The 21,681-nt window shown below is 37.3% G+C and overlaps 1 protein-coding gene across 3 annotated transcripts in view; it reads right to left on the bottom strand.

The window, feature by feature from the left end:
• Positions 1–21,681, bottom strand: part of ABCB1 (ATP binding cassette subfamily B member 1) — a 45,122-nt gene that overhangs the window by 16,524 nt on the left and 6,917 nt on the right. For all 3 annotated transcript variants that reach the window (XM_032238026.1, XM_032238024.1, XM_032238025.1), the window contains 12 exons: positions 18,138–18,329; positions 17,368–17,539; positions 16,022–16,146; positions 14,768–14,939; positions 12,136–12,249; positions 10,245–10,355; positions 9,360–9,485; positions 7,978–8,181; positions 5,789–5,959; positions 4,157–4,318; positions 2,763–2,942; positions 1,941–2,087 (listed from right to left, as the gene is read on the bottom strand). In XM_032238026.1, the coding sequence (XP_032093917.1) occupies positions 1,941–2,087; positions 2,763–2,942; positions 4,157–4,318; positions 5,789–5,959; positions 7,978–8,181; positions 9,360–9,485; positions 10,245–10,355; positions 12,136–12,249; positions 14,768–14,939; positions 16,022–16,146; positions 17,368–17,539; positions 18,138–18,329 (1,876 nt within the window). The remainder of the gene's footprint in view (positions 1–1,940; positions 2,088–2,762; positions 2,943–4,156; positions 4,319–5,788; positions 5,960–7,977; positions 8,182–9,359; positions 9,486–10,244; positions 10,356–12,135; positions 12,250–14,767; positions 14,940–16,021; positions 16,147–17,367; positions 17,540–18,137; positions 18,330–21,681) is intronic.

Raw genomic sequence — 21,681 nt, 5'->3', positions numbered from 1 at the left:
CATTTAGTACTGTTGTAACTTTGAATAGTGACTGAATGAGTGGTCATTAAATGAGCACAAAAACATGTGCATACTTGTATATACAAACCATTTATTTATACTATACTTCTACATATGTGCATATGTTATTTTGGTACATATTAATTTATATCTTATTCTCCATGCTTCTTGTCCCATCTGACAAGCCACTGATTTAGAGAAGGGCTGATTTGAAGAAATGGCAGCTGGGCAACTCTTCTTCCACCATATGATTGTTGGTCATCCGATTTACAGTCTTCCAGAGGAAGACTAAACCTATGTTCAGAAATAGCCTGTAACTACCTTTGTGCTGACAACTTTACACGTGGAGTTGAAGACTAAGCTTATTCCAGACACAATAACCAGACTGCCTCAGCATAAAGGAGAATTATCAGTAGCTGAATTATCACCAGCAGATTCCTTCCAAAGGAATCTTTCAACTGTTGTCTTTGGTATGTAAAGATGCATAGAATAGTCCAGTAGTCCCTGCTAGACTTGTAATTGAGGAACAAAATGCGTCAGCAGTTGAGGCAGTACTGATGCCTATACATATTTACATAAGAAAGACAACAAAGAAAAAAAAAACTTGAAAGAGGGCATATTAATGTTTTCTTATATGGTCACCCAGCTATGTCTATAGTGAAAATCTTTAGCTTAATCATAACATGTTCAACACAAAATGATTAAATTTTTCATAATTCATGTACAGATAGGCCTCAGGTTACAATGGGGCTGGAGTTTCTATCATTAAGTAATGTCGCTATAGTATATGAAGTCATGATATCAAATCACTTAGCAATGGCAATCCCATCCTGGCTGTTGTTGTAACCACATGTAAAACCACATAGATTGTTAAGTGGACCAGAATCCCAGGCAAGGAGCATTGGTAGATGCATACCCCAGATAGTGGAGATTGCCAGATGCTGGCACTATGGAATGCTGAGAAACATGTGCTGCAGGGAGTAGAGGTACCATAGATAGGCCTTAGTAAATGTGAGGTAGGGTTGGTGTAGGCAGGCAGTATGAAAGATAAGTTTGCCAGCAGGAGCCTCAGGTAAGTTGGCAGTGGTTAAGGGTAAGCACTACGGAGTACGTGCAAGTTGGTGGGAGCCATGGGCAGGTGGTGAAGTGCTGGTTGTAGGTACACACTAAAGGATGCAGGCAGGTGCTGAAGGATATCAGAAAGTGGGCTTCCTCGGGAGAAAAAGCAGTGGGAACAGGAGAAACTTGTGGGAGAAACTTGCAATCTTCTGCTTGCTCTTCCCCATTGACTTTGTTTGTGGAAAGTTGGCATGAAAGGTTGCAAATAGAAATATAAACCACATAGTATTTTTTTAGTAATCCTGTGGACATTTAAAAAAAAAAATTGGATCACAGACCTGGACCTATCTCTGTTGTACTTAGAAGCTCCCCTGAAGAAACAATGAAAATCTTTCTCTATAGATGGCTTTGTAGACACATAGATATTAGGTAATCAGTTTAGAGCAAAGGTCTGCCATTGGCAACTGTTTGCCAATCCAAATCACAAAAAGGATTAAGTAAGGTTTAGGCAGCAGGTTTTACAGAGAAAAATCTTTAAGAAGGTCAATGGCAAACTACCTATGTAACTTGATGCTGTGAACATTTTATAAATCTATTCCCATAATTGCCAAGAATGAAGCTCCACTTGAGGCAGATTTCATGAGTAAGCCACTGAGACATAAACTTTATATTAGAATATGCTATGTGCATTTTATAAAGCTACTCATTCAATTTCAGACAATTTTTATTAAGGATTATCCCATATTTTTTTAAGATATCTTTTTGTAGGTTCAATACTGGTTTAAATCATGGGATAGGAATGAATGTTGACAGCAGAACCTCTCATATGCTGACATGACAATAGTATAAAATTTATTATATATATAAATATAAATACTCACACCTATGATTTCTGAGAATATTATTGAAAATGCAGGCTGCAGTGCTCCATTGACCAGAGCAGCAAATGTTCCTACTAAAAAGTAAGGCCATTCGGATATATTTAACTTCATAATCTTAAAAAATGAAACTTGGGGAATATTTTCATCCTAGAATATGGAAAGAGAGGAAACATAATCTATCATATTATTCACTGGATTCCATGCATACATATGTATTCAAGTGCATGTGTGCTGTCAGACACACAGATACAATTTTTTAAAATTAATATCATAACATTGATTCCCACCTCCCACATTTCAAAAGTTTGCATGTGCCCAACAGCCTTTGCAAGTTCCACCAGCATCTCTTCAAGACAAACTTACTGCCTGCAGGTCTCATTCTATTCTTTAGGCCGTTTTGTGTGGTATGCATGACTGACATGCATATTTTTGAGTAAAAATGAAAGCAAAACTCAAGGCTTGGCTAGGATAAGCCAAGAGCTCCTACCAGAGTGAGACCCTGTCCTCTTTCATAATCTGGGACAGTCAAAGCAGCAACACCATGGACAATGTCTACAAAAATGCATCAAAACTTGTAAAAAAAAAAAGCTGTGCACAACACCGATGAAGACTAAGCATGCTTATTTGGAATGGCTGGATGGGAAGACCAATGGCTGGATGTGAAAACCAGATAGAGTACCTCAACAACAGGTTCTGTTGACTGACTGGAACAATAAATAGAAATATTCTTTAGAACAATTTGTTGCAGATCTCAGCTCTAGAAACAAAATACAATTAACAACTTGCCCCTGAAATGCAAAATTCTAAACCCCAAAGACTTACAGGCTGAACTGTCTGGGCCTCAAGGTCTTTTTCCTCCATTTCTGGATTTTTAATACTTTTGCGAGTAGAGCGTCTCCTCAGCTTGTTTGAAAAAGTATCTTTGCTTATCTCTTCTGGGTTATTTTTCAGATGGGATTCTTCTTCTCCTGATACTTCTGATTCAACTTCAGTGGAAACTGCCTGAACAAATAGGATGAAGTAACAACAAAGATTTTATATCTCCAAATAATGCCTGGACTATAGAGTCCAGTTAAAATGTATTAATGATACTTGTGATAAATTTTTATTTGCTTTATTCTCAGAAATTCAGTAATTGATGATAATACTGTAAAACAATAATTATCCTCTTTCTTTCTCTTTCTCTCTCCCTCCTTCATTTACTTGTAATAAGTTTTGTCTCATTTTATGCTTTCACCTGTGAATAATATATCCTGCATCTCTGGGGAGACATTCTTCAGACCACAGAATGACCCTGGCTTTAAAATAGAACTGGCCATCACAGTTGGAAGCTAGCAGCACCTAATATTTTCCTGATTGATCAATTGCTATTTGAAATCCTATGTAGAACCTATAATATGTTTTTGTAAATGAAAATGGTGGGTGGATTTAGCCCTCTATTGTTTAAATCAGGCCCACTCACTCAGGAAAAACAAACAACTTGGGCCCTAGAAAAGGCACTCAGAATCTTTTTCTATTTGCTTCTGATAAACAGTATTTGAAACGCCCTATCACTGAGTTAAAGAGGTGACTATTCATCCAGAACAAAAATAAATGGTCACAAAACTTCCTGCCTCATTATCCAGACTTAGTTGTATTAGCTCTGATCCACTTTAAAATTCCTCCATCCTCTGTTTGAGGGGCCATGAGAAGGATTGGTTCCATCATTTCAATGTTTTATGTTATTTCACTGTCATTCTTTTCCATCATTGCATTGTTCTGCTGTTTTACTTATCCAATTTTAGACCAAGGTCTATAGAGAGTGGCTGAGTCTAATAAACTGCATAATCTGCACAGACTCTTGGCTATATCCAGCTTTTTAAGGAGGCTATGGCAAAATGGAGGGAGATGACGCTTATTAGACACTGATAGAAAATGGAGGACCTCCATCAGTGTAAAATATCAATAAATAACATTTTGATCCTATGTCTTTTGTCAGTTGGCTTTGCTTTTAATATAATAGCAAAGAATCAGATTTTACCCATATTTCAGCTGTCTCCCAACCTAAAGCATAAAAGAATCTCATCCTTGAGTTGGATACAAATGAATACAAAATTATGGGAACATGGCAGGCAAAAAGATTTAGACAGGAAATATTGATAGTGTATATTCCAGAGGGGTTAAATCTTCAAAGCAAAGAAAGGAAAAGAAAAAAAAATGAACAAATTGATGCCTACCTGCATATTGACAAGTTTGAAATAAACGCCTTTCTTTTTCATAAGCTCATTATGGGTTCCTTGTTCGCTAATAACCCCATCTTCAAAAGCAACTATAAGATCTGCATTTCGGACTGTAGACAAACGATGAGCTATTACAACAGTTGTGCGGCCTTCTCTTGCCTGAAAGACATATCCAGATTCAATTTAAACTATGTTTATTTGCTTTATTTTCATATTTAATATAATTAAACTGAAGCCTTCATGCCTTTTGCCTTTTAACCTTTTGCAAATTGTTAAAGCAATGTCTATATTGGCACTTCATGAATAAATATTTTTACTAAACAGAAAGGAGAATGATTTGTCCAAGATGATTCAGAGATAAGGATATTAGGCCATCAAACTAAATCCAAATCTCCTAGACTGTAATCAAGTAGGCAATCTACCTCTTTGGTTGGAATCTATTTTTTTCTGAAAGTTTCCTTGGTTATATTTTAGGATTGACAGTAATGAAAAAAATGGCAAAAAGAATTTATATTATATTTATATTTTATATAAATACATAAATATATATTTATATAAAATTAATCACTATTGCAAAGGATTTATAGTTAGTATCTTCATCATGATATTAAGCCAAAGGTGTGAAACTTGCGGCTCGTGGGCCAAATGTGTCACATGCTGTCCCCGTCCCCGCCTGCTTTAGTGAAGGGGAAAAAAGCCTCAATGTGTCAAGTGATGCCACCATGACGCTGTCAGTTTGACACGCCTGTATTAGGCCTTCATTACTTCTTTGCCAAAATCTTTGTCATTATACTATCCTGTGAAGGTATAATAGCTCACTTATGATTTTGGGAAGCTAATCAGAGGTAGATTTCATTAGTACCTGGATGAGAGACTACATATCTGAGCTATAGATTAATCTAGGAAAAAATGCCAAATCAATTGTTTTTTATTTAAAAAAAACAACCCTGAATGAATGTGTCCATGAAGTCACCACAAGTTGAACTTGACTCAAAGGAGATCTTGTGATAATCTGTGCCTAAAATTTGTTGCCAATATCCTATTAAACAATGACTTTAACCTGTTTTAAGTCTTCCACCTCTAGAGAGCATGTTAAACCTTTTTACTCCTCAGCTTTTGGGAGGAAAAGACATATTAACCATATATTTTGGAAATTCTAAGATACAATTGTTGGAATTAGTTTCTCCCAATATGATGCTGTCCAAATCTGTATGTTTAATACTTTCATTGTGTTCAGGAAGAATTACACATTGATTTGGATGAATACTTCTTCAAATCCAATAAATACTATTAATGTAACTTCCAAACAAGTAATGCATTGTTGTTTTAAGAACTATATTTAAAGAAGGTATCAGTGAAATCAAATTATAATGATAATTAAGAGTCCTGGGCACCTGATCTCCCCTCTGCAGCCCAACTTTAATTTCTGCTGAATATTGATGACTCTTAGAAGAAGGTTTCAAAGAGGAATAGGAGACTAGACTAGACTAGACTAGACTAGAACTAGAGGGAAGATCTCATTGGGCAAATGAAGCACTGCAACTCACTGTTAATAGATTTTTCTTTTTACCAGTTTCCCCCCACTACCCCTTCCTTTAATATATTAGGTTCAGTTTCAATTTTAAGGACCTTATCCAAAGCTGCCTGTACGATAGCTTCACTCTCTGTATCCAAAGCAGACGTAGCCTCATCCAGTAACAAAATTTTTGGGTTGCGCACAAGAGCCCGGGCAATCGCTATCCGTTGCTTCTGTCCTCCACTTAGCTGTGCTCCTCTTTCACCAACCACAGTTTCAAACTTCTGCAGAGCAACAACAAAACACATTTAACTTCATAACTTAGAATCAGTAGTGAAGTTGGCATCAAGGGTAGCATCAATATGGGTGTTACAATATTTCAATTGAAAATAAGGAGCAAATCAATGAATAAGAAGAAGTCTATTTTTTTTGCAAACACACCCTATATTCAATAGCAAGAAAGAAAACCTGAACAAAATATTGATATATTAGAGAATGTTTTCCCATCTCCATAATGCAAGTAACCTCATGGTTGATAGTATCAATTGATTTATAAATCATTATTTAATTGAACCTTAATGTGCTAAATAAACCTAAAGGGCTTAATTCAGGACACTAATCCATAAACCATAACTTACAAATCACAATAGCAAAACTCACATCACATTAAGCCACATAAATGGGTTTCTTTGCTTTTGGCTGAATGTGCTGCATGAAATTAACCGTATGGTATAAAAACATGGTTAATAATACAGAGCTTTCAAAACCTCTGCAATGATCAGTGGTAATCTTAAAATGTCAGGAGAGTTCAATAATGCTTTTTATTTTAATTGTGTATCTCTATTTGGGACATTTTAGTGCAAAAGTTGTTAATACATCATGAATGACCTAGTGCAAAGTTTTTCAAATTTGGAACTTTGAGAGGTGAAGACCAACTTTCATAATTCCCCAACCAGCAAGACTGACTGGGGAATTTTGAGAGTTGGTCCACACATCTTAAAGTTGCCAAGTTTGAAAAACAATGGCCTAGTGCATTAATGGGTACCTTTTGAAGGGGATGAGAAGCAGAACCTAGGTTCCTGACCTTCTGAAGAGCTGCAGAGGGATATCCATTGATTTTTATGATGTCATCAGAAAGGGCATAGCTGAAATAGTTTTGTTCATTTTAAAAATATCTTGGGGACTATTAGATTGGGAGTAGAGCACTTCCCAGAAGCATATCATATAATAATATATTGTATGCCTACCTAGCACCACAATGCCAAACGTGAGTTTTTTAAAAAGTAGCCATTCTTCTTCTGCAACTGAATTGTAATAGCATATTTATTTTATTTATATCCCTTTTTTCTTACAGGAGAGTTTTAAATGATATATGCATATCCACCTCATCCAATTCCCTCCCCCACCCAATAATTCTGTGAGATAAAGTAAACTAAGAGGGTGTAACTGGCTCAAACTAGTAAATTTCCAAGGTTGAGAGTAGTCTTGAATCTGGGTCTCCACAGTTCTAGTCCAATAATTGGTACTGATTCTCTTGTGTTGCTGGATGGCAACATGCTGTCCATAGAACACCAATGTAGCAAAAACATTTGGCCTTTTTAGTATCATAACTAAAGCTAAAGGAAAACTGGATTAGCAGTGTGTAAACACAGGTAACACAGAGCAGTCTTCCATGATCTGGTCAACATATCCACATATATTGATTCCAATTGACTCAGCTATTGTGCTTGGAAATTATTAGAATTGTGATTATCACCTGATGGCACCAGGAAACTTTGGAAAAACTGGGTTGGATTACATATTCCATTCCTATGAAAGGTTTTCAAGGGCTCCATGTAGTTTTACTGATGCTATTAGTGTATTATCTTAAATAAAGCTGAAATAAATGAAAAATACACATGGCCTTAGGCTAGTAATTCCCCACTACCTGTCTTCCGGACAGCTTGAGGTTATCACTAATGCATTTGCTGGGAACTGTAATGCTAATGTTATGCTTCTTTATGTTTCCTGCATGTCCACTATAATTTAAAGAGTTACAAAGCACTATATCTTAAGACAGTGTTTTTCAACCACTGTGCCGCGGCACACTAGTGTGCCGTGACATAGTGTAAGGTGTGCCGTGGGAAAAACACCTGCCTATAGTCAATATAGGCACAGAGTTAAAATTTTTTAACATTTTCTAATGGTGGTGTGCCTCGTGATTTTTTTCATGAAAAAAGTGTGCCTTTGCACAAAAAAGGTTGAAAAACACTGTCTTAAGATGTTAGAATAACCGAAGGCAATAATCAATATAATTTCTCACATCAGGTAAATTCATGATGAACTGATAAGCATTGGCTTCTTTGGCAGCTTTTTCCATCTCTTCCATGGTGACATTTTCACGGCCGTGTCTAATGTTTTCTGCAATTGTTGTGGCAAATAGTACAGGTTCCTGGTTCACAACACCAATAATTTCCCTCAGATACCTTAAATTCAGGGTCTTAATATTTTGTCCATCAATGGTAATCTAAAACAAAGCAAAAATGTTTATTTTATCCCATTCTTGGTGATATTATATGAGTTATTTTAATAATTAGAATACCCCATTTTCTCAAAAATAAGACCTCCCTGGATAATAAGCCCAATCGGGCTTTTGAGAACATGTGCTAAAATAAGTCCTCCAAAAAACATTAGCCCTTCCCGAAAATATTGCAGCACAGCAGCAGCCATGAGGTGATCATGTTCATTGCCTCCTGCACCTCAAAAATAATAAGACCTCCCCGAAAATAAGGCCAAGCACAAAATAAAATACCATGTTTTGGGGAAATATGGTAGTTTTAATTGTATTCTACTTTTAAGCTCTTTATTTTGCAAGAATGTGATTAAATATTTCAAAAACAAAGGAAAAATGTTATTCTGGTATTATTTACATTAACTATTGTATGATTCACAGAAATGTTTATTATTCTTATCTGAAATACATTTAAGGAAATAGCCACTCTTAAAACTGTCTAGAAAATAAAATAATGTTTAACTAAAATGGTCAGATAATCAGCAATAAAAATTAGGATACATTAATTTATCTCAATCAATATATCTTATTAGCATAACTCTGTTACTTAATTTCCCAAGAACTATACATAAATATTGTATTGAAGAAAATTGAAGTTAATGTTTAGAAGGGCTTTTTTTGTAATGAAAAAGTTTTTCCTATGTTTTCCAAAGTACTTTTTTCTCCATTTTCCTTCTACATTGGGTGCAAAATGGTTATCATATTAAACTAGGTTAGGATTTTCAAATAAAATACCCTTTAGAAAAATAGAGTAGAGTAGAATAAAATAGAATAGAATAATTATACTTTTTTGGTTAAGTGTAATTAGACACACAAGGCATTTGTGTGTTAAAAAGTCCCTTTAAATATTTTTCCAGCCATGTAAATGGTATATAGATCTCCTCTTTCATCCTCTCTCCTTTTCATGGAACTAACTGATATGATGGATTTAGTGAATAAAAGAAGTCTCAAGCACTATCAAGAGACTCTGATTACAGTCATTCCAAGTCTTGCTTCCAATGCTGCTACCATCTGCTTGACTTCAAGTACTGTATTCATTGTGGCATAATTATTTCTTTTCTGCCTATGGAAAGCTATCTGATATTTAATATAAAATGTGTTTCAGGTACCCTAGATGGCTTCAAATATCTTACCATGCCTTTCAAGGGATCATAAAATCTTTGTATCAGTTGGACAGTTGTACTTTTTCCACAACCACTGCTGCCAACCAAGGCTATTGTTTGTCCACTATTGATCTGCAGATTCAATCCTTTTAATATCTGAATGAGGAAAATAGGATAAGTTGTGCTGGATCACAAGTAACAATAAAATGTGTTTTATTTCACAAAATAATGGCAGAGAGATATCTATGCTCCTAGACTATGCAGCCCTAAGACAAGTTCATACAGAAGTATTAGATGGAAATGAAATATATTTAAGATTACTCTGAATAAATTATTTTTACTTTACTTTTATGCCACATTTATTTTTGCTTCAATCATTGGCATTTATTTATGTACATGATTTTAAAAACAAAACAAAACCAAGGAATTAAGTGAGCATTCAGGGCAAAACATTAATTACATAACATTTCACCCATTTTACAGAAGACTTCTCTATTTTGGTGGTCTCAAAATGTCTCTTGGAACTGTAACTCATAGAATTTTCATAGTGACCAAAAATTCAAATGTGGCTCCCAGCCCATTTGGAAATAACCTGTAGGAAAATCTAATTGAAAGCAATAATGTGGTGTTTTGCTATGAAGTCTTTGTAGAATTGGTTTAGTGTGTGTGTGTGTGTGTGTGTGTGTGTGTGTGTGTGTGTATATATATACACACACACACACACACACACACACACACACATACATACATACACATATACATATACATATACATATACATATGCACCAATTTCTATTCTCTTGCCAGTTCTAAATAAAGCTATACAGTATTGAGATCTTCCTTTAATATTTGAAACTGATTAGTTATAATTTAAATTTAGTAGTGAAAAATACTTCATGGTTTAACTCACAATACCTTAACATCTGGCCTTGCTGGATAATTAAAATCTACATTTTGGAAACTGAGATTTCCTGTAATTTTGTCAGGTTTATAGCCACTTTCTGAATAAATATCAATTTGTGGTTCCTACATAAAAGGAAATAATAAATTAAATCCAAACAGTTTCAATCATTTGTAGATTGAAAACAAAAGAAAATATTGCATACAAGTTATATAATATGAAAGTTCAAATAAAATTTTAAAATAAGCAGCCATAATTATCTTTCACATTGGTTTAACACAGCATATTATATACATTCTTGCCCAACCTGTATACTATCCAGATCTGTGACCTTCAAAACCCAGACTGGAAGGAAAGGCCACGCTGGTCAGGAAGATCAGAGAATTATGCATATCTAGACAGTGTCTTGTTGATGAAATCAGTGCTTAGATACAGTATCATAGTTTGATTTTAACTTAACATAATGTTTAAATATCTACCCATTGTGATTTATAAGCAATGGGTTATAGCTTACTATGATTAGATTTATAAATCCAATCAATTCTGATTCTAGTCTAAACTATAATTAAATATATTTTGATTTACTGTAATGTATGAATGTACTGTAATGTGAAATTACACCTTAGTTTACAGCCAATTTAGATATTTACGAACAACATTTTAGCATTCTTTCTTGTTGCTGACCTACGTTTCCCTTTTCAAATAATTTCATGAAGTCTCTCTTGGCTTAGCTCATAGAAACAAAGAAGAGTTCTCATTAAAATATATTCGAAATAAAATGGACATATCTTTTTTTCCTTTTCTGTTCCTCAATACATGTTTCAACTTCTGTTTTGGTTTCTGAGGCAATCTTTTACTGACTTTTATGTTATTCTTCAACTATGCTTGTTGAGGTCATACAATTAACATACATTAACCATTTACAGAGTAAGTGCAAAGACTAATTTAATTTTACTTTCTATGCTGTTAGTTGTCACGCTATACAGCTATTCCTAATCATTCATCTAGACCCTGCTTTATTTTATTTCTAAAAATATATTAACAATGAACTGAGTTGACCATTTCACTGTAGTGAGAAATGCTACAAATCTATTTTCTCTATTGACTTCTTAGCCAATGTTGAAATACAGTCTTAGCTTTTACTGTTATTGTTAGTTTTACTATTAGATTAACATGGCTATTCAATAAAACCAGAAAGAGGCAATTAACAATATTTGCAATGGCTAGATTTGAAGAGTTACCTTAGGTATGCATAGATTTGAAAAACAAATCTGATATGTTTGCCACATGGCCAAGGCTACAAAATCCAGCCAATCAATAAACAGTAGCAAAAACTCTTTCTTCTATCTAATAGTCTTCTGGACTGTTGCACGATCCAATCACAGACAATCATTGAAATCCAATGAATTGCTTATTGATCATTTAATGTTACAAAAGACCCCCCCAATATATCTATGACATGGTTCATCCCCACTCTCTGTTCATATGTTTGCATTTCAGACACTCTGCAACCAACATCATGTAAGTCAAGGACTATCTGTATTGTAGTTCTAATCATGCCAGGAGCAAAAGACCATATGTTAAGTTGTAGTTCATATTTATTCCTCAAACTTATACACAAGAATCTAGTCAACTAAAGTTCAATACTAAATTGATGCCAAGTAAGGGAATTCAAGAGGGGTCAGATCTGGACCATTTGTGGGAATCTTATGAGTCTAAGCTGATACATCCTTAACTCTCCCCCCCCCCCCAACTCTACCTGCTCTTCTCCTACAAATCATGTTACAACATAGGGAGCTAATGGCCTTGTCACCTGGTTTTCCCAATTATAATTAAAACCTTTAGCAGATCTCTAACTCTTTGGATCTTTTCCTTTTTAGGCATAGTTCCAAAAAAGATACTTACATTGTCTATGATATTGAATACTGCATATGCAGCTCCTCTGCCACTAGCAAATGCTTCTAGGTTTGGAGAGACTTGGCCAATACTGAATGCTCCAATGAGTACAGCAAAGAAGACCTACGCAGAAAGTGTTTCAGAACAAAAAGAAACATCCATTGTCAGCTGTACAGTTTTCATATCCGGTAATATAAAAATGATTGGCTGAAGTTCAGCAAGCAAAAAATGTTGACTGTAAGAAACAATGATGCTTGCAAGTAAATATTCTCAGTATAGTGTTTGTATAACTGTATTCAGTGTGCAAATGTATTGGTATAACTAACCATTTCAAAATTTGCATTGTAGGAAAATGTCATTTTTACTGAGATGATATTAAAATAGTCTAACCAAATTCTAATCCTCTGCACTATCAAACTAAGCTTCTAAAAAGTAAATATAAGAGATTTTTAATTGCAGCATATTTTATATTTTTTATTCTGTTATTTGTTTGTTTGTTTAATGGACTGTCCTGACTCTCAATTACTTTGGGTGATTCACAAGTAACATAAAATAAACCATGAGACACAAAAATAAAGGAATAAAAGTAAACTAAAATATATTTGAATACAAACTAAAAAGAAATGATGTATAATAATGCATGCTGGCCTGGCCTCTGGACTGAAGTCAATGTTTTCAGTTGACACAATAGATAGAAGGGTGTCCAAATATTTTTGATTCACAACATTTTAAAGAACCGGTAAGTAAAAAAACACACAAGATCAAAACGGATAGTAATGTAAGACATCACTTGGGGTTTGGGGGACTTAAACTATTCCTACAAAACTGGAGAAGACAGTAATAATTTCAGAAAGTGGCTGAGGTTTGGGCAATGATACAAAGTAGATACATCTGTTCTATAATGTCAGCTCTTCAGGATAAACCAAATTGGGAAACCGAAGTCATGTAGGCTAATGCTACATTTATCATAAGGTTATTATAGCAGAATTCTGCAAGTCTGAATGTGCTTCTAGTTCCCCTCCTTTATCTTCATGAGAACTAGAGAGGGTCTTGTCTTAGATGCTTTCTCAGGTTATAGATCTGCCTTGACAGGTTTCTTTTATCTGAACATTGTCTTGGTAGTGTTGTTCCTTCTGTTCCTCAAGATCATTCCTTCTATTCGTTATATCTTTTCCATTTTTCAGTAGGCTTTTCTCCTTAGATTTTAAATAACAATAAACCCTACTTTAGACCACATGTTGTAGTTTTTAAAATGCCCTGAAACTAGAGAAATGAAAATCTACAAATGGTAGGTGATAAAATTTTTCAGGTTTAATTTCCTTCTATAAAAAATATGTTGCATAAAAGAAATTGTGAATCATAGTTAGCCCACCCCTGCCAACCATCATGATTTTTTTTAACATTGCTTAGAATTAGAATTGGCCTATGTGCTACATACAGTTTACTTCAATGCATGCTCCAATATTTACTGAACTTGATAAGCCAAAACTTCTGCCAAACCATGCTTTTTTACTATGTTAAGCTACAATGTCATGCAGTGTTTGGCAAAAAAGGAAAGGAAGCACTAAATATCTCTGCACTATTTCCTAAAAGCACCTTAAAAACCTCCTAGTTCAAAAAAATCTACCAGCAAAATATGTGATGGTCTCACATCTCAGACTTTTCCTATTTAAGAACAATTGCCTCTAATACTTGGCAGCCAAAAAGAAAAGGATTAAAAATAAACATGCCCTATAAATATACTATAAACAGACAGTTGGGAGGGTTTCAAAGCAGAAAATATGCAGTGCCTCGCCAAACAATAATATACAGCTTTATTTGTCTTCAACTGTCCTAACCTAACCACTTGAATGATTGTGGAAACAGGACAAATAATCATGCTGGGTTGCACAATGAAAGGAAGCAAGTACATGTGTTAAGGCATATTTCAGGTGGCAGGCTGGGCTAATGGGAACCGAAGTGGAATGTTAAGGAAAGGGCAGGGAAATTAAGGATAAGTAGAATCCAATGAACACTTCAGTTATCAGCAGAACCTGCTGCAAAGGACACAATGGAAGAAGCAGAGAGAGAAAATAAACAGAATCAAAAGTGTATTCTTAAAGGGAAAATCCAGCCTGGCCAAAGCAGCTTTGTCATGAAATAAGCTGAACCAAGGGTCCTCTTGCATAAGTTATTCAAATAAACAGCTAGCAGAGGGAGCAACAGAGATGACCGGGAATGCCACTGTGATGGTTCAAATCAAGGAGACATTTATCTCCTTTTGCCATCGAGATGGTATTTCCAGGACATCCATAAGAGAGACAGGAAGTTGATAGTCATCTCTCATGACAGTCTCCTTCAAGTTAACCTCACCTTTTCTTGAAAATATTAGAGATATGGTTTTCAATTGCTTTCTTCCAAGATACTACTTGATCTGCCTATTCCTGTCTATTGCCCTGGGACTTTGTGGTAATCTTCTACATGCTACGCTTTTCAAGATCAAACAAACTTCTAAGTAATACAATAGTATATGGATTTGTACATGTGCATTGTAAAGTTGTTTTCACACCATTAAGACCCAGGTTTGGAAATTGGTTATTATTAATTGTATGTTCTCTTGTTTTTGCAAAATAAAATTGTACAGCTAATTGTCAACACTTACTGTAAGGACTTCTCCAATACTGTAGTTTTCATCTATTATCAATGTAGTTCCATACCAGAAAGCCAATGCATAGGAAGCATATATAAATAAGAAAGCAACTCCAAGTGAAATGCTGGTACTCATAGACTTCCTTATCCCAATGTTTTTAGCATGTTCTAAATTTTTATGATACCTGAAAGAAAAATGGCAAACATTATAATTGCATTGAATGTGAAAGTCATTTTCTTCTGGATTATATTGTCTATAGTTGTTGATGTATGTTAAGAAAATATATACTCATGTGTTTTGCTTATCATAATTCTAGAAAAAATATTTTTGCACAAAATTAATGATTACAACCAACTACTTGTCATTTACTCAAGGAAAAAGGAACAAGCAACAATTATTTATTTAATTAATATAAGAATATATATGTTAAATGAAGAGTTTATCCTGAACTGATCAAATGGTCAATTTCTATGAGGCATGGTGGCGCAATGGTTAGAATGCAGCATTGCAGGCTAACTCTGCCCACTGCCAGTGATCCTAACTGGCTCAAGGTTGACTCAGCATTTCATCTTTCCGAGATACATGAAATAAGGATCCAGATTGTTGAGTGTAATATGCTTACATTTTTAAACTGTTCGGGGAGTGTTGTAAAGCATTGGAGAGTGGAATATAAGTCTAAGTGTTATTGCTATTGCTACATTCTCTATCAGTCTTTTTGGCAACAACAGTATTACATTATTTAATTTTGGCCACAATTAGTTATTCTAATTATTCAGTTATTCCTTCCTACTTGCTGCTATAGTGCCCTTTAAGTAGCAGCTTGTATATGTGTATAACTCATATTCAAATCCATTTATTTTCCTTTTTTTATCACGAACACTTGAGATTTACTCCTGGAAAGCTACTACAAGTCCTGCATGAATGAACAAGAGGAATCAAAACAAGGAAAAAGGAAAAAGAATCAGACTGTAGAGTACTCTATTTCATTACAATTCCCAAATTTGCAGTTTTGCAAGAGTTATTCATTTCAACTCCCTGATGATTGAGGACAATAGGAACTGTAGTCCCAAAAATTTGGAACAGCGATATTTTGACAAGACTAAGATTTAGATCAACTCTTATGAATAATGATGGAAGAGTATAGGGATGAAATCTATCTGGTCTATCATTTATATGCTTTTGGAAGAGTCAAATACACAGAACGAAATTAGCCAGATATATGGGAAGCCCCAGAGATTCTATGTAAAATTAACAGATTTTCCTGACCTTTCAATTTCTTTCTTCTGTCCTCCAAAAGCTATAACTGTTCTGATAGAGCCTAGGACCTCCTCAGCAACTGACCCAGCTTTTGCATATGCAGCAAGTTCCTTATGAGTGAATGCAGAAAGGATCTGTGCAGAAGAAAAAAGTTTTCCATCTAAAACAATTTTTCATGAAATCTAATACCAGCTTCATTTTTACTTCTAATCTAATTGGAGATTAGACACTGCCTATATCCCCCGCCCACAAAAAGAAACATACAATATATTTCTTCCTAAAATCAAGTAATTTCTACCTGCCCCATCTTTATTCCCCTTTCCATGGCCAGAACTCTCTCTTCCCCACCTTTCTCTTCTCTTCTTAATAAGTTCTGGCGTTTTTCTTATTTTTGCCATTGCTTTTGATTTTTAAATAATATGAGCACAGCACAATGTGGTTGTGCCTAGTGTGCTGATTTTTCAGAGGATTCCTTGGCAGCAGCATTGACCTGTTTTGGGGAACCCACTATGCCTACTCTAACTTTATTTTGTAGGTAGCCAAATTCTAGACAGTCATCAATGATGTCCATCTTATCTTTAGGGAAGTTTTATATCCACCGTCCAGGCCTTCCGCACAGCCCTTAAGAACTGGCTAGCCCGTCAGGCCTGGGGACAAGGATAGTTGCCCCTCCCGAATGATGAATGTATGTTGCTGACTATTTTACCATATGTTTCTTTGTCAATGTTTGTTTTCCCCTCCCCTGATTTTGTGTGAGCCGCCCTGAGTCCCCTCAGGGAAAAGGGCGGCATACAAATATTAATAAAATCTCAAATCTCAAAAAAAGCTTTTCATCGTGTATTTCACTCTCCCACTGAGCTGCCTTTGGCTTAAAAAGCATATACAATCACAGACTGCAATGCCTGGTCTTCTTTTATCCCTTGCCATGTATTTTTTTCCCCACTCATGGCAAGGAATTGTTCTGAAAACTGACTGCTGAAATGGAAGCAGCAAAATACAAGGGAAGATCTGGAGGATCAGGGAGCAGGCAAAGGCACCATATTGCCTTGGCTAAAGGAGAGAATGATTTAGAAAAAAAGGATAATGTTTAAACAGCTGAGTTTCCCAAGGGTCAGGTAAGTCTCAAAATATGGAGAAGAGCAGAGTGGATTTGCTCAAGCGTGAAAAAGGTTCTCTTAAAGGACATAGGACACTCTCAAATGCAGATACAGGTTGAATATTATCTTCATTTTCACAAGTAGGAAATGTTGAGTACAGAAATGTAATCCCCTAAGAGGGAACCATGATGGCATTTTCATGATTGAAATGAGTGAATTGTGTACTATACCATTACGTTTCAGCAAAAGTATACCTGCCTTTGCCCAAAATGCAGCAGAAAGTCCTAGAACAGGACTGACAGCTAAGATTACAAGAGTCAATTTCCATCCTTTAATGAATCCGACTATAAATCCTGATAGAAATGCTGATATTCCCTGAATCAGCATTCCGATTTTTTCACCAATTCCTTCATTGATTTTGGATACATCACTGAAAAAAATTAGAGCAAGTGTGTTAGGGTAATATTCAGAAAATAACTATCAAGCTGCATTTTTGCTGGTTTTCTGACATACTTCAGTTGTCTTGACACAGCACAGTTTGAGTATATACATGGATATAGAATATATATTCCTCTTACCAAAAGATACACATATACAACAGTTGCAGCCTGAATAAAGGGAAAAATTAAAAAGGATTGAAGAAAAACACAATGAACTGGAAGAAGCATAATTGGTAAGCATTCTATATAAAAGCCAAGTGTACTTAATATAAGGTATTTTTGCTAACTTTTGCTTTGTTTTGCTAAGTAATGAATGAATTTGATGGAGATTTTAAGCAGAAACAAAGATGCATATACATTTTAGATTGGTAATTTCAAGCAGACGTTTCCCTTGGACAACGTAATTTTGGAGACCAATAGAAAGCAGAGAATCTTTACCCTGTTATCTTCTAGTGCTACACATATACAGTACATTTTCAGAGCTGAATTTTGTTAACCCAAACTAAGCAATTGGGATTTAAATCTTTAAAGCTAATCAATGATAAATTAAATTAATTACTGAAGAAAAAGCATGAAATGTGGACTCACTCTATAAGCCGTGTATTCAGTTGTCCAACATCATTTACATCAAACCATCCTACTTCTTGCCTCATAATGGCATGGAAAAATTGTTGCCTAATTCTTCTGATCTGGCGGCCCGCCGCACGTGTCCAACATGCAATGTATGCATAGGAAGAGACAAGAACTGCAGCTCCTATGGCTGAATACCAGTATGCATAACTGAAATACAATATTGTAGACGTAAATTCAAGAAAGTAACCTATGTTTGTCTGTAGCATCATAATTAATCTTAAGAAAGGAATTGACCATAATGTGGAATATACTCAATGTAAACAAGTAAAAAAACATGACATACCTGACCAAAAAATATCTGCTTAGATTGTTTCATAGTTATTAGGGTCCTAAAAATATTATGAGTACAACACTGGTCTTCCTGTTCTCCTCAAGAAATTTGCATTCAGATGGAAGCATGCTGTCCTGAAGGTCACTCCTATCAGCCTTCTAAATAACTTACCCAACATACATAGCAAATATCGCTATTTGCTCCTCTGCCTGATGAATTATGAGACGTCTAGTCCTACACAGCATGAAGGCAACTTGGGGAAGTTTGCTGCATAAAACAAACTATTCAAAGCATTAAGCCATCTTGACTTGGTGAATACATTTATATTGCTTTAATTTGCAGAAAGATTCTTGTTGCAGGCATAGGCATGTACATCTAGCCAAAATGATGAAACGTGTTGTGACATCACACTGGGAACTCTGCCATTTTGTATTTTTATCTTCCCTGATCCCTCTTCCTTTGCCTCTTCTGGCTTATCACCCTTAGTTGTAGGGTGGTAGCGTGTTTTCCTGAAAATAAGACCCGGTTTGGGGCTCCAAAATAAGCACCAAGGGTTATTTTGGGGGATGTCAGTGAGCGCACAGGAGTGGGTTGGGACAACATTCGGTACAAACAGCTGGGCATGACCTGAACATGGGGTGGAAACTCAGAGCTTTGAAGTGCGGCAGCAATTGAGTCAACCTCGAAGAGTGGGGGCAGGCCAACTATGAGAGAGTTTGGATTGGGGGAGGGGCACACATGGCTTTCCCATGCCAGCCCAGCCGCAGCAGCACTGGGATGGCCACGTTAGGTGGGGTGCGAAGGGAGGCGAGGTGAATGGACAGGCTGATGCTCCTCTGGATTGAGTAGGGAGCCTTTGCCCTGAGGATGCTGAGGGGGGAATCCTCCCTGGCTGGTCGCTGGAGATGTGAGTGGGGAGGCAGCATCCCAGGGCCGAAATATGGGCAAAGCACTGGAGAGTTGGGGAGGGCACTGAAGTGAGACGGCATCCTGTCTGCAGCACCCTTGCCAGCTCAACCTTCTCCTCCATGGCTGAGTGCTGGGGTATTTCAGGAGATGCCAGCCATGCATCTGGCAGGCCTGAGCAGCTGCTGGAGAGAGACTGCAGCTCTTGGGGCTGGGTTTGCCTTGCCACGAGATGAGTCAAGGCAAGTGGGGGGGGGGATAGAGCTGCCACAAGCATCCTAGACCCATGTACCTCAGGGCCTTTGCAGCTGGGCCACTCCTTGCTTGGCAACTTATCCCTACCTCTTCCCTTTTACTCCTCTCCCAAGATGGACTGCCTTGCTATGAAGGATGAATGGGGGAGGTTCAGTCCCCTTACCTCAGTTTCAAAGCCAGGATGGAATGACAGCAAAAGGCCTCCACTGCTGTTGCACATCAGCCACCGCCTCTCCGTGTCCATCACCTGCCCAGCAGCAACTCACCTCCTCCTCTACCTACCATGCCACCTCATGCTGCACACTCCCTGTTCACTGCCTGCATCATATGGTTTCAAAGGTGGTAGCTCTGGAAGCTGTTGATAGTCTCTCTGTATCATCCCTGGGTTGGTGGTTTCGGCTACCTGGTCCTCTTTGAGTCTCTGCCCACACAGCCATGGGAGAGTTGGTGGGTGGAGTCACAGCAGCATGGGGCACCCCAGCTGCCAGCCCTGGTTGGATTGGATCTCTCTCTCTCTCTTTCTCTCCCTCCCTTCCTTCCTTCCACTGTGCAACGATCACTGATCCCCACTTTCTCACCAGCCTGTATTGTCCCATGTCTGCCTTCTCCCTTCACCTTTCTGGAAATGGCAGCCCTGTTTTCTGCCACTTGTCCTCCCTGAGTTGTATTGCTCCTTTGTATGGAAGAACGCTAAGCTCCAGGAAAACTACCTCACCTGGAGTTTGGTGAGGACGGCAAGGAAGGCTCCCTTTCCCCTTTAGTTCTGAAAAGCCCTTGAGATTTTGCATGGAAGAGCAGATCCGTTTCCCTCAGGCCGATCCGTGAGAAGGGTACTGGACACATATACACATTCAGCTTCTTACAAAAATCATACCAGTAGCTATCCTCAGCTGATCCAGAGGAAAACATGTCTTCTTTGGATTTTAAGGCAGAAAAGCGAAGTGAGGTGCAATTTCAAAGGCCCTGGAGGAAAAGAGCAAAGCTCTTCTGTTTGCCGCCTGAAGCAGGTGCAGATCTGCTTATCCACACAAAACCTCAAGGGCTTTGCAGAAACATCAGGGAAGGGGAGCCTGGCCTTCCTCGCCCAGTTCCAGCCAACATAGTTTCCCCATAGCTTAGCCAGGCCAGGGAGTGCCTTGAGGTGAGGCAGGATATGTGTATGTATGTCCCCTGCCCCGTTTGCCACTGCTTCCTACCAGCAGCCTCCAGAGCTGCCGCTATTGAAACCATACAATGCAACCAATGAACAGTGAGGAGGCAGAGCGAGGAAATATGGCAGGTAGAGAAGGTGGCAGCTATCACTGGGCAGGTGATCTGAAGGGAGGAGGGACCAATGAAAGCCCCTCTAGTGGCAGACACAGCTAATGTTCAGCAGTGGTAAAAACCTTTTGCTGTCACTCCCCCCTGACTCAGAAATGGCAGAAAGTGGCTGTCTGGCTTGGGAAGAGAGTGAAAGGGAAGAGGTGAGGGTGGGTCACCAAGCAGGAAGTGGCCTGGCTGTGGGGATCCCGAAATGCATGGGTCTGGGGACCTGGGATAGCTCCAACCACCCCCCCACTTGCCTCGCCTCACCTTGTGACAGCAGCGACACTGCACCACCCAGCCTTGTGCCCTATTGCAGCCTTGAGCAACCAGACAGTGGGATGGAATAGGCAGGGTCTTAACTAGGGCTATTTTTTGAAATATGGCTCACATTAGCTACATACATACACAAAAATCATGGTAGGGCTTATTTTCATGATAGGGCTTATTTTCAGGGAAACACAGTAAAAACCTACATGTAAAATACTAGGGGGAAAAATAGCAGTTTGGGCAGAACCATTTTTAACCTCTTTTGTCCCATTTTTGCATAAATACAATTACCTGAAGTATAGAATTGCAGTCTTCCACCAATTCCCTGGGTTCTGGAGTGTCACCAATATCAAAATGCTCACCAAAGCATTATTCCCTAACTTGATGACTTCCAGATTGTTGAAGCAGAGTTTCAACAGGCTGAATCTGAGTTATAGTCCAAAACATTGGTATTCATCAGGCCCTCGAATGACTGCCTCTGCACTCCAAACTATA

Source organism: Thamnophis elegans, chromosome Z, assembly GCF_009769535.1.
Source record: "Thamnophis elegans isolate rThaEle1 chromosome Z, rThaEle1.pri, whole genome shotgun sequence".
Taxonomy (NCBI): domain Eukaryota; kingdom Metazoa; phylum Chordata; class Lepidosauria; order Squamata; family Colubridae; genus Thamnophis; species Thamnophis elegans.
Note: the sequence above shows the minus strand (reverse complement) of the source record. Positions and strands in the feature narration are given on the sequence as shown.